Raw genomic sequence first — 12,417 nt, forward strand, 5'->3', positions numbered from 1 at the left:
ATTTTTCTATTTTTTTGGAGACAAGCTCTCACTCTTGCTCAGGCCAGTCTCAAATTCCTGGCTTCAAGCAGTCCTCCCACCTCAGCCTCCCAAAGTGCTAGGATTACAGACATGAGCCACTGCACCCAGCCTGCTTTGGCTTTTTGATTAAAATTGCATTTTAATTATTTCAATATAAACAATTATCACTTTTTATAATATCAAATCTTCTATTCAGGAACATTTATTTTGGACTTCATCAACTTCAAATAAAGATTTTAAACTTCTATATTAGGTCTTATAAATATTTTGTCAAATCCATTTCTAGGCACTTTTCAGTTGCTATTGTAAATGACATCTTTTAAAAAATTATGTTTTCTACTTGTGTGTTGTGGATATATAGAAATGAAATATGTTGATAAACCCTATTGTTATTTCTCATAAGTTTTGTCTAATGTCACTTGGGTTTTCTACACAATCATGTCACTGTTAATAATCATGTATTTCTCCTTTACTTCTAATTCTTTTGCCTTTTTTCATCTAATTGTATTGGCTATGATGTACAGTAGAGTCTTGAATGTGATCATGCAAATTCTTATTTTGTTCTGATTCTAAAGGGAATGCTTTTGACTTTTCCCTTTTAAGAATGATGTTTGCCCCAGGATTTTACTAGATAATTTTCTTATATTTACTCTTCTGTCATAAGTAGGTTTTAATAGGTGCTTGAAATATATGAAATACATTTTTCTCCATCAATTGAGATGATTTTATATTTTTCTCCTTAAATCTGTCAATTTGATCTATTGCATTCATTGATTTGCTAATTTTAAAAAACTTATTCTTCAAAGTAATCTAACATTATGATATATTTTTGTATAATATGACATTTAGCTAGTAAATACTTATTCATTGTTAATGCATTTATTTTCACATGTTAGATAAGTATCTGCATTTTCTTTTTCATATATTTCCTATTATAATCAATTCCCCCATTTCCTTGAGTTTCCTTCTGAGCATCAAGACAGTATAAAAGTTAGTAAGTAGTCCTAGTAGTGACCCTGACCTCTACTTGCTCTTTAACTGAACTATCTCTGAGTGAATGTAAAATAGTATATTTCTATGAACAGACTCAGGGTTGTCTTATTTTCTTAATCACCCTAATAGAGAACTCTTCACTTCCACTTCCACGTGTTGTGAAAAGAGCACTAGAGTTTGATTTGGAGTTTAGCTGGAGTCTTATTTCTCCATGCTCTGTGATCTTCAGTTATTTAACCTCTCTTTCTGCCAATTTCTGGATTTAATACTCTGATTGATTCTCTGACCTTTTTCTTTCTAGCTCTGTTTCATGTATTTATTTTTATCACTTCCAACAGGTTGGTTTTGAATTGGTGGAGACGCCGAAAAGCTCGGACCAACTCTGAGAAACTATACAGTCGATGGGAGCAGGATCATGACCTTGAACGTTTTGGACCCCTTGGGCTATTCTATGAATACTTAGAAACAGGTAATTTTCAGCCACTGTTCTGAAACATAGAGTCAGCCTGAATAAAAAGAGGGGTTTTTTTAGCTCTTGATATTTCTTTCTCCATGCACATAGTAGGTGTTCAATAAATCATTGGACGGTCAATAAAAACATGGATGGATGCATATGGAGAAGATTGGTTCATTATTTCCCTGTCCCAGCAAATAGAATGCAGAATAAAGTTTAGTTTCAAAACACCTTAGAGCTATTGTCCTATCAAAAGAATGTTAATATTGTTGAAGGAAATCAAGCAAGAATCACTTTTTAACACCTGTCTCAAATTAGCTTTAATGACTATTTCTCCTTTTGTTTGCCTCAGCGACAGCTCAGAGAGAGAATAAGCTGGAAAACGTTTTCAGAGTCTGACATGCATTTAGTGTATGTTTTTATGTCAGGCTGAAAATAAGAAAGCTAAAAGCCATTATATAAGGAAAACCCAAGCTAAGCACAGGAAATGCCTAAGATATTTCAAGGATTGAATAGAGAAGAAACTTTGAGAACAAATTTTAGGAGAGATAATGCTAGGAACTGCGTATATAGTCTGCGCAGTGTTTACTCTCAAGCGATTTTCTCTGTTTCTCTGGTGGAATTAAGGAAGTCAATTTTCTAAACTTACTCTCAAGACTGTTAACACCATGGTGGAATAAATGAGATGACCTGAAACTGTTAGTGATTCACCAGTGTAATACATACATGTGATACATTGATTGAAATAGGTAAATTTAGGACAAATAGAAGTCTAATTTATACAGCTTTGGTTGTAAAATTAGTCCTTGTTTTGGGGTGATAAGGCTATAATTTTTATTTGTGTAAGTTGCAAATGAATTTGTACCTGCATGCATCAGAGATTACTACCAAAATTACTAGGTACTTAAATATGAAATGTCTGATTTTGAATCAAAAGTTTAGTTAATTATATCTCAAGCAAGAAGCAGTACAATTAATCAAAGTATGCACCTAAACTATCAACACAGTTTTGCCATCTCAGTGGTAGCTTGCTTATGCCAACAGCGAAGAAGCCTGGAGAGGTAGTGGCAATGAAATCCTGAAAGGCGTTTTCCACAGCTTGTTGAGAATTGAGTATTTTTCCTTGCAAGAAGTGTTCCAAAGCCTGGAAGAAGTGGTAGTCAGTTGGTTCAAGATCTGGTGAATACGGATGGCTCTTGCACCAACTGCACCAACTGACAGAGAGTTCCCAAGTCTGCTATAGTTTGAGCAGTGTTGTTTTTTGGGACATGTCGTCTTGCAAGAGGATTGGCCTGCCTCTATTGACCAATCTCGGCTGCTTAATCTAAAGCATCCTCATAATTTCATCCAACTGGTTGTGGTAGACATCTGCTGTAATCGATTGACAAGGTTTCATGAAGCTGTAGTGGATAATACCAGCGCTGGACTACCAACAGACACCATTAGCTTTTTTTGATGAATATTCAGTTTTGGACTCTGTTTCAGCACTTCATCTTTATCAAGCCATTGTGCTTATTGCTTGTGATTGTCAAAAAAATCCATTTTTCATCACACATAACAATAGAGTGTAGAAATGGTTCACCTTTATGTTGTGACAGCAAAGAAAGGCAAGCTTCCAGACGATTTCTCTTCTGATGCTTGTTTAATTCATGCGGTACCCATCCACCCAGCTTCTCTACCTTGCCCATGTGTTTTAAATGGTCAAATATTGTTGGAATAGTAATGTCAAACCTTGCTGCTAATTCACACATAGGTTGAGATGGATTTGCTTCCACTATAGCTTTCAGTTCATCATTATCCACCTTGGTCTCAGGTCACCCACGTGGCTCATTTTCAAGATTAAAATCACCAGAATGGAACTTCTTAAACCCTCAACATACTGAGCATTCATAAGCCACATCCTTCCCAAACACTTTATTGATATTTTCAGCTGTCTGCACTGTATTGATTCCACAACAAAACTCATATTCAAAAATAACATGAATTTTTGACTTATCCATGGTTTCACAAAAATTGCTCTAAAAAAATTTGAAAGATAATCACAAGCCAAAACGTGATTTGAAATAATAAGGATGTACCTTCACAATAACAAAAAAAATAAATGTCAAAGTGAAATGTCAGAGATATCAACTGTCAAACTTAGAACTTAAGGAAATTGGACATTCCATACTTAATAACCTAATAAAAGATGAAATCAAAGTTTCCTAACAACATTAACTACTGTTAATACATTGAGACACAACTAAGTTAATTTATTCTGGAAACTTTACGTACATTATATTTAATTTTAAAACAATTCTGCAGAGTATTCATTATTCGACATATTTTATTTTTGAGGGTTCTGAAACTTTAATAAAATTTAGTTTAATTAAAATTTCCATAGGCCACAAAGATTTTAGGTAGAGATTAGAGATTCAAACTTAAAAAATTCATGCTGCTTCTACATAATACTTCCTATTCATTTTCTGTCTTTTGGTTTAGTAGAGAAAGCAGGAAAGGAGGGAGTCAGTATGTATTTGTTCACTTGATAACAAGACTGATTTAGTCTTATGAGAAAGCTAAAATCCAGAAACATTTGAGATTGATTTAAAAATAGAGGGCTAATGGAATATTCATTCTTTCCCCCTTTAATGGAAAGCCATGCACATATCTCTTATTGTTTTTTTCTTCACTCACGGGAAGCCCAAACTGTTATTTGCATGGATTCTTTTACTCCAAGAATTCATTGTTGGAAACAAAGGGACAAAAATGAGGAGAGAAACCAGCTTACCCAGCTGTAGTCCCCTGTTAAATCTTAATAAGGAGAAAGTAAAATTTATTTTAAAATATGTCAAGATAGTATTGAGGATCAGGACCTTAACAGATATTTTATTCCAGAAAATATATATGTTTTTGCCCATATACAAATTATATGTATAAACACACATACATACACACCTGCTGGATACTGGAATCATATAAACAAATTCATCATCATCCTTGATCATAAAAAGTACATAGATTAGCAATAGAGAAAAACTTGTTTACCCCACTAATATGGCAATACACATGTAAAGACTAGACCAGCATAAAACTAAACTTAGCCCTTAAGAAAAGACACAGAAGAATAGATTCTTTCTTTAGACAAATATAGCTGAAGAGGAAGAACAAGGAAGGGTGTCAGCTATGCATGCCTAGATTCTCCTCATTCGAGCAAGCAGATAAGTCCCTAAGTGAGGAAGTGGACCGTAGAAAGGGGTCTGGATTGTTTTACCAACGTGGACCCCTCCAAGACAAAGAAAGTGGCAAAGTTGGGCAGGGTGTTCCCCTCTTTCCCTTTCACGCGTTCATACTTTTTTTTTTTCTCCGCAGTTATTCAATTTGGATTTGTTACACTATTTGTGGCCTCTTTTCCCTTGGCTCCTCTTCTTGCTCTCATAAATAATATAGTAGAGATTCGAGTGGATGCCTGGAAACTTACTACTCAGTACAGGAGAACTGTAGCTTCTAAAGCTCATAGCATAGGTGTTTGGCAAGACATTCTTTATGGAATGGCTGTACTTTCGGTTGCAACTAATGTAAGTAGACCTATTTCAGTAGGGTGACTTTGTATTTTATTATTTGGGGATGGGAAAATGTGGATGATGCTGAACCCAATCTTTATTTACATTGATTTAATCATAGTGGCATTCCATAAAGATAAAACATTCCTGAACTTTTATGCACTAACCAATACAGAAAAACCTATGACATGCAAACTATTAGAAATTAAAGAAAAAAATTTTAGAATTACTATCATTAAATATCATGACACGGTTTCATAGCATGTGACAAAGTAGACAGAAAATAAGTGATGGCGTAAAGAATTTGAATAATATTAATCCAATTAAAGATGAATTATACTTGAATTTGTATACTACAAACATAGAGTATACAACATTTTCCTGTTAGGTTCATAGAGCACTTATTTAAAAATGATAAAACTAAATTACCAAAAGTAGAAAATTTTCAGTGCATATTCACCTACAATAATACTTTAAAAATTGAAGTTGGTAATAAGTATCAAAAAAGAAAATCCAACCACTTAACCTTAACCTTCTAAGTAAGATTCATGTAAGAGGAAACAATTGAAATTATAGAAAGAGCTTAACTTAAATGCAAACCTATAGAAATGAGCTAAAACCACTGTTACAGAAAAGTCCATAGACATAAACGCTTTTATTATTTTTTTTAATAAAGGAATACTGGAAAACATGAGCTAAGCATGTAACTTAAGACACTAATGAAAATTTAAAGTACATCAATAGAAAGTAGTAAAAAAGAATAAAGATATAATCAGAAATAATCAGATTAGAAAACAAATACAAAGCAATATAATTGCTAAGTAAATCAAGAGTTGGTTTGTGGAAAAGACAAATAGAACAAGTGAAACTCTGAGACTTCTATGTACCCATTTATTCCAATAAATTTTAAAATTTCTTTGAAATGACTACTTTTTTAAAAAATAAAAATTGCAAAATTTATTTAATAAGTGATACCTAAATAGACCTTTAGCCATAGAGGTAATGGAATGCTTTTTAAAATGTACCATTAAAACCGTAAGTTCCAGAGCCAGATGGTTTTTAATTGAATTAAGTAACCTAAAAGAGACATCTTTATACTATTCCAGAGATTAGGAAAGGATGTGAAAATACCATTCCTATGGAATCAAATCCTGAAATTAGCTACAGTGAACTGTGAGAAATTTACAAACACATGGTCTTCTGTCTCACCATTTCCACCCCATCAACCTCCTTCTCTCTCTGTCTCTCACACACACACACACACACACACACAGTCCTAGCTTATGGCGTTGGCCCAGGCAGGTGAATGTGATTGAGAATAGTAGAACTGTGCTGTGAAGCAATAAGAAAGTGAGAACTAGCAAGACATGGTAGAAAGAGTGTGGTTCCTGGAGACAGGTACGTTTAGATCCAATTATCTACTTAGCCACTTTGTAGCTATGAAATCTAGGAATACTAATCACATACTGTGAATGATCCATTTCATGTTTTAAGCCAAAGACTTGCATATTAATGTGATTTGTGATAGTATTTTAATCATTTTGCATTATCTGGTTTATGAGACTGAGAGATACACAAATCAGACATGTTTAAAACTAGATTGGCAGCTCACGATCTTCATTTTGCTTTGTTCTTCAGGCTTTTATTGTTGCATTTACATCGGACATCATTCCTCGTTTAGTTTACTACTATGCCTACTCAACAGATGCCATGCAGCCTATGAAAGGATATGTGAATAACAGCTTGTCAGTATTCCTGATAGCTGATTTTCCAAATACTACTGTACCTTGGGAAAACCGAGACTTCACCACTTGCAGGTTTCCTTTTGTTTGTTAAGGTTTTAATTAAGTTATCCATTTCCTTCACATCTTACAATGTAAAGGATTTACTTGAGGCAACGAAAATCCTGGCTAAATAAAGTACATCAATTCTAGAATTAACACATCATATGATTCTTATTTGGAAAAGTAAAATGTCAAATGTACTATGAGGATCTTTTTGCTACACTATTTAAAGATACACACACACACACAAAGGCCCCTTAACTTAAATCAACTGCTTAATTTGGGATTCCAACAAAGAAAGAGCAAAATGTTGCAAGGCAGATGAAACATTGTTATATTCCGTATTTGATTATAGAGAATCATAGCCTACTATTTAAGAGCATGGCCACTGTCATCATTTCCAAGTTGGGCTAAATTGTTGAAGAGCATCAATATGCAGTGACTTTGTAGAATAGAATGAGCTTACAAAGTTGAGCACTAAGAAAACTCCGGAAAGGTTGTAAGAAAAGCAAAGTAACACAGTGTCAGAGCAGCCAAGAGAAAATAGAGTTTCAAGAAATTTACTGATCAACACTTACGTGCACATATAGTAGTAACATATCAGGAGTCGGGCAGGTGGGACATGGGTGGAGGGGATGGGTATGTTCATACCTAATGAGTGGGGTCTGGGGTCTGGACACACTTGAAGTTCTGACTCGGGTAGGGCAAAGGCAATATATGTAACCTAAATATTTGTACTCCTGTAATGTGCTGAAATAAAGTTAATAAATAAATAAAAGTTCAAGCAATAAAAAAAGAAAAGAAAATAGAAGTGATCAGAAATATTAAGTCCCATTCTTGAAATATCAAAAATTGATGAGAATTAAAATATTCCTTCAATTTAATGACAGGAGACAATTGGTTTGGTGGAGCCAGGGATAGAACGAAGTATGTTAAGAAGTAGGAAAAGAGGAAATGTAGACAGCAAATAGTGGTAACTCTTTTGAGAAGTTTTTCTTGGCAGGAGAGAAGTTTCACTTGTGTGTTTTCTATTATATCTATTAGTGTATGCACACAAGTAGCAGATGGCTGTAATTTTATGTAAGAAAGAAAGATAAATTGTTCATAGTATCAGTTACCTTCCTATGACCTACCTTTTGTGGTCAACTAGAAGGGTCTCTTAAGAGAAATAATAAGAATTTATGTTAGATCTCTCTAGTTGAAGCTATAGCTAATATTTTTGCATTTACTTTCATTTTTCAGGTACAGAGATTACAGATATCCTCCTGATCATGAGAAGAAATATTTTCATAATATGCAATTCTGGCATGTCCTCGCTGCTAAGATGACCTTCATCATAGTTATAGAAGTAAGCTCCTCTTAACTTTCATGCGAGTTACTCTCTTCTCCCTGTAGGCAGGTATTTCTAAAGCTATCTGCTCATCACAAAGTTAGCATTATCTCAATGAATTGTTTTGAAGGAAATATTTGTTGTCATAAAAAACATCTTAGGTATGTTCACAGTACAGTGGGTTATCTGTTATTCAGGGACTATTGTTGAAGATACCGTAGTGACAGAAAAGGAAAGGAAAAATATGGTCTCTTCCCTTGAGGTCAAGAAAGGGTAAAGAACCCACTCACTGATTTTACAGAATGTCGATTATGTTCTACTTCCAGAAGTTAAGTCATAACCACCTTATAAGTTAGACTTTATTACTTACCTTTGAAAAAGGAACCCTATATTCTGCAAAAATCAGTAGTTGGATTAAGGTTAATCAGCTAATATTACAGCTGGGTTTCAATGCCAGATATGTCTCATTCCCCAGCCTATGCTGTGTCTACTATATTTTGCTTCCCCTCTTGTGAAGTCCCCCATATAATTATGGAGATAAGGCATGCAAGAACAGAGGAGGGTGGGTATTTGACTAAGTTTCAAATTGACTGCTACAAATCATAAATTAGGAAGGCCAATAAGGGAGAGAGAAATAAAAATAAGGCACCTTTTCGACCTGCAGTAAATTCCAATAATTAACAGTTCTAACCCAAGCACATGCAATTCTAATCAGTTTCTGTTTAATTTATTTTTATTTTTACCAAGATTATGCATGTAATCAAATAGTTCTCTACATGGCTAAATCTGAGAGCAGTCCTATGTAATATTCCTCCCTATTCTCAAATCCTAATCTCCAAAGCCAAACATTTCAACTTTTTAAACTCATTCTTCTAATAGTTAGCTCTGTATAGCAAAACAACATAATTTTGCAGCTATGCCTTTTTAGTTTTAGATGTTAATCACTGACTTCCTGTTATGGCACATCTCACACATGTCACACCACATACACAGACACACACACACACACACACCTGTGCACATACACACACTGAGACTTTATCTTTCTCCTACCTCTCAATATAATGACAGTATAATTTTTTGTTTATACAGGTCCATAATTTCTTATTCTGAAATCCCAAACCTCAGAAAATACAAAGTATTTTGGCAACTTAATTAGCAGCAATACCCAATCTGGTATGATTTAAGGCTATTTGTAGGACGGGTGTGGTGGCTCACGCCTGTAATCCTAGCAGTCTGGGAAGCCGAGGCAGGAGGATGGCTTGAACTCCAGAGTTCAAAACCAGCCTGAGCAAGAGTGAGACCCTGTCTCTACTAAAAATAGAAAAAATAAGCCGGGCATAGTGGTGCCCAACTGTAGTCCCAGCTACTGGGGAGGCTGAGACAGGAGGATTGCTTGAGCCCAGGAATGTGAGGTTGCTGTGATCTAAGCTGATGCCATGCGCTCTAGCCTGAGCAACAGAGTGAGACTCTCACAAAACAAAACAAAAGGCTATTTGTAGAGTGACCATTTATTTTACTGCAGAAATATTTAAGTGTTTAATACAAAGTGCCGCTTCAGACCCTGCTGATATATGGTTTATATACTAAATTACATATTTTTAATATTTAATTATCTCAATTCTGAAATATTTCTGTCCATCAGAGCTTTGAGTAAGAGATTGTAGGTAAGTACAATAGGGTTTATAAATTATGGCTTTATAAATATTAGTCATATCTGTTTCATGTATCATACTCTTCATATATTTCCCTTATTATATTGTTTTTCCTCTTTGTTTCTCTCTCTTTCTCTCTCTCTGTCTCTTGTTCTTTATGAATTATCACTCTTTTATTCCATCAGAACCTTAGTTCCCTTTTTAGTCCACTAAATTGCATCAGGAATTCCTTTGTTTAAATTTTTGTTTTTATTTATTATTCTTATCAATTTTTTATAATCATTCCAGGCTCTAACCTAACATCATCCTGGGTCTTCACCTCTCTTCTGTCGAGTGCTATTATTTTCTGCAATCTGTGTACCTCTTATTCTTGGCTTAATAGCTTATTTTGGTGAAGCACATCTTCTAGTAATTTTCTGAGGAAAATTATGGGCAGTCAATTTTTGAGAACTTGATTATTGAAAATTTATTTTCTTTCCTTACACATGATTATTTGGAATAAAATTTAAGATTGAAAGTTTTTCCCTCGAAATTTTTTTAATTAACTTTATTTAGGTTTTCCTGAAATTTTGAAGACATTTCTCCATTTTCTTTCCGCTTCCAGTGTTGTAAAACGGTACTATTCTGATGACCCAGTCTTTGTTTACAATATATTTTTAGAAATAATAAGCTTATAGGATTCTCTCACTAGCTCCATTTCTATGAAACTTTAAAAGACAGTTCCTTGCTATTGGACAATATTCATTGTTTTGCACTCTCACTGAGTCCCTTGGATCTTAAAACATACTCTTCAGATTGAGAAATTTTGCTTGTATTATTTATTTGATAAACTTTTCCTTCTATCTTTCTGGAACTTCTCATATTCAGATATTATACTTCCTGTTTTGGAATTCTAATTATCATGTATTTTCTCTCCTATGAAGAGATGGGTTAGTATCTTTGTTTTTATTCTACTTTTTTTTTTTTTTTGCTGCCTTCATTATCTCTGTTTTCTCTTAGTTCCTGTTTACTTCATTGTTTTTCTTTCATGTTAGAGACTTTCCTCCATATTTGTTGGTTCTGCTCACGTTTAAGAGTGAGGCAGTGAAAAGCTGATTATAATCTTTGGGTGCGTGCAGGAGAGATATTACTTGGTGGGTTTCACTGTAGCATGATGAGGTAGTGAGCCAACCTTTTCATTGGAGACCTGTAAAACTTTGGTATCTGTAGTTTTGCTTTCACAGACTAGTTAATCTTCCCCAGAGAAAAATCCTCCAACCTCCCATCTATTGAGATATTTTATGGCTGCCTATGTTCTGAGAACTGAGCAAGGCAGAGGGTACTTAAGGATTTCACAATTTGGTATGCTGAACTTTACTTTTTCATGATTTTGTTTTTAATATAGTTCCACATCCTCATCCTCAGCTATGTATGACCCCACTGAGTTTACAGCTTTCTAGTATAATTTCTGCAGAAAATGAACTCTTCAGCTGCTTCAGGGTGGGATATGCAGAGAGGTAGTACCTAGATACAGATAGGAGAAAGGCTCTGGAAATTCAAGTGGTCCTTACACAAATTTTTAACTAATCCCCTTGTTTTCAACTCTACCCCACAGTAACGCCTCCAAAAGTCCTTAGTACCTTCTTTCCTGAACTTTTCTGAGGATCTAAAACAAAACTGGCTTTTGTCTTTTTGGTTTCCACTATCAATCACCATGTCCCCAATTGCAAGTTTCAGTGCCAACTTTCTTCACTCTTTTGAGTCTAATTCCCTTACAAATATTTTGTCAGGTTTTCAGGAGGGCGCACAGATAGGGGGTATCATGAGGGTAATCATGTTCAACTTGAATCTCACTAATTGCCTATTTAAGTAAATGTTTGTTTAATTTGGGTCTTTGTCTGAAAGTTCTAGAACAGAGACCATGTCTTCTTGCTTGCCCTTGTACTTCATGTTTCAGGCACAGTTGATTGCATGAGTGAAATAAATGATTTGTAAGGACTTCCAGCTGAACACTCAACAGTTCTAACAATGTCTAATTCTCCTTTATATTTCCTCTAGCACGTTGTGTTTTTAGTTAAATTTCTGTTGGCCTGGATGATACCTGATGTTCCAAAAGATGTTGTGGAGAGAATCAAGCGAGAAAAGTTAATGACTGTCAAGATTCTCCATGACTTTGAGCTCAAAAAATTAAAAGAGAACTTGGGACTTAATTCCAAAGACTTTTCCAAGCATTTCATGATTGAGGAAAGCAAAGTAAATCTGGCTGGATCAACAACCTAATCAGCATAACCAGCTAGCAGCTGGTTGTATGTATCACTTCACTTTTTCCCCTGGGTTCCAGGCCAGAGGCCAGAAGCCATATGTCAGTTTTACGCTTTCTTTCTTTCTTTCTTTTTTTAAACTCAACGTTTTATACACTTTTATAGAGGCCAACTCTGTGATGTTGGAAGAGTACCACTTCTCTGTTTCATTGGCTGGGCCCTTTGCAGATACCATTTTCTGAAGTCCTGTAAATGATTGTTGAAAGTACATTTAGAATCAGAATATTGGGAAATCATGGAATGTCACAGTTCAGAATGAAACGCTGGACTTGGGCTGTCCCATCACTTTCCAGTGCATCTACATATTGTTACGGTCTTCTATAGGGTTGTTTTATATC

The 12,417-nt window shown here is 34.7% G+C and overlaps 1 protein-coding gene across 1 annotated transcript in view; it reads left to right on the forward strand.

The window, feature by feature from the left end:
* Positions 1-12,038, forward strand: part of ANO5 (anoctamin 5) — a 61,774-nt gene extending 49,736 nt beyond the window's left edge. Inside the window, 5 exon segments of the mRNA XM_012643485.1 lie at positions 1,353-1,483; positions 4,820-5,025; positions 6,649-6,827; positions 8,037-8,142; positions 11,817-12,038. Coding sequence (XP_012498939.1) covers positions 1,353-1,483; positions 4,820-5,025; positions 6,649-6,827; positions 8,037-8,142; positions 11,817-12,038 — 844 coding nt within the window.
* The last annotated feature ends 379 nt before the right edge of the window (positions 12,039-12,417 follow it).

This window comes from Propithecus coquereli, unplaced genomic scaffold, assembly GCF_000956105.1.
Source record: "Propithecus coquereli isolate 6110/MARCELLA unplaced genomic scaffold, Pcoq_1.0 Scaffold198, whole genome shotgun sequence".
Lineage (NCBI taxonomy): Eukaryota > Metazoa > Chordata > Mammalia > Primates > Indriidae > Propithecus > Propithecus coquereli.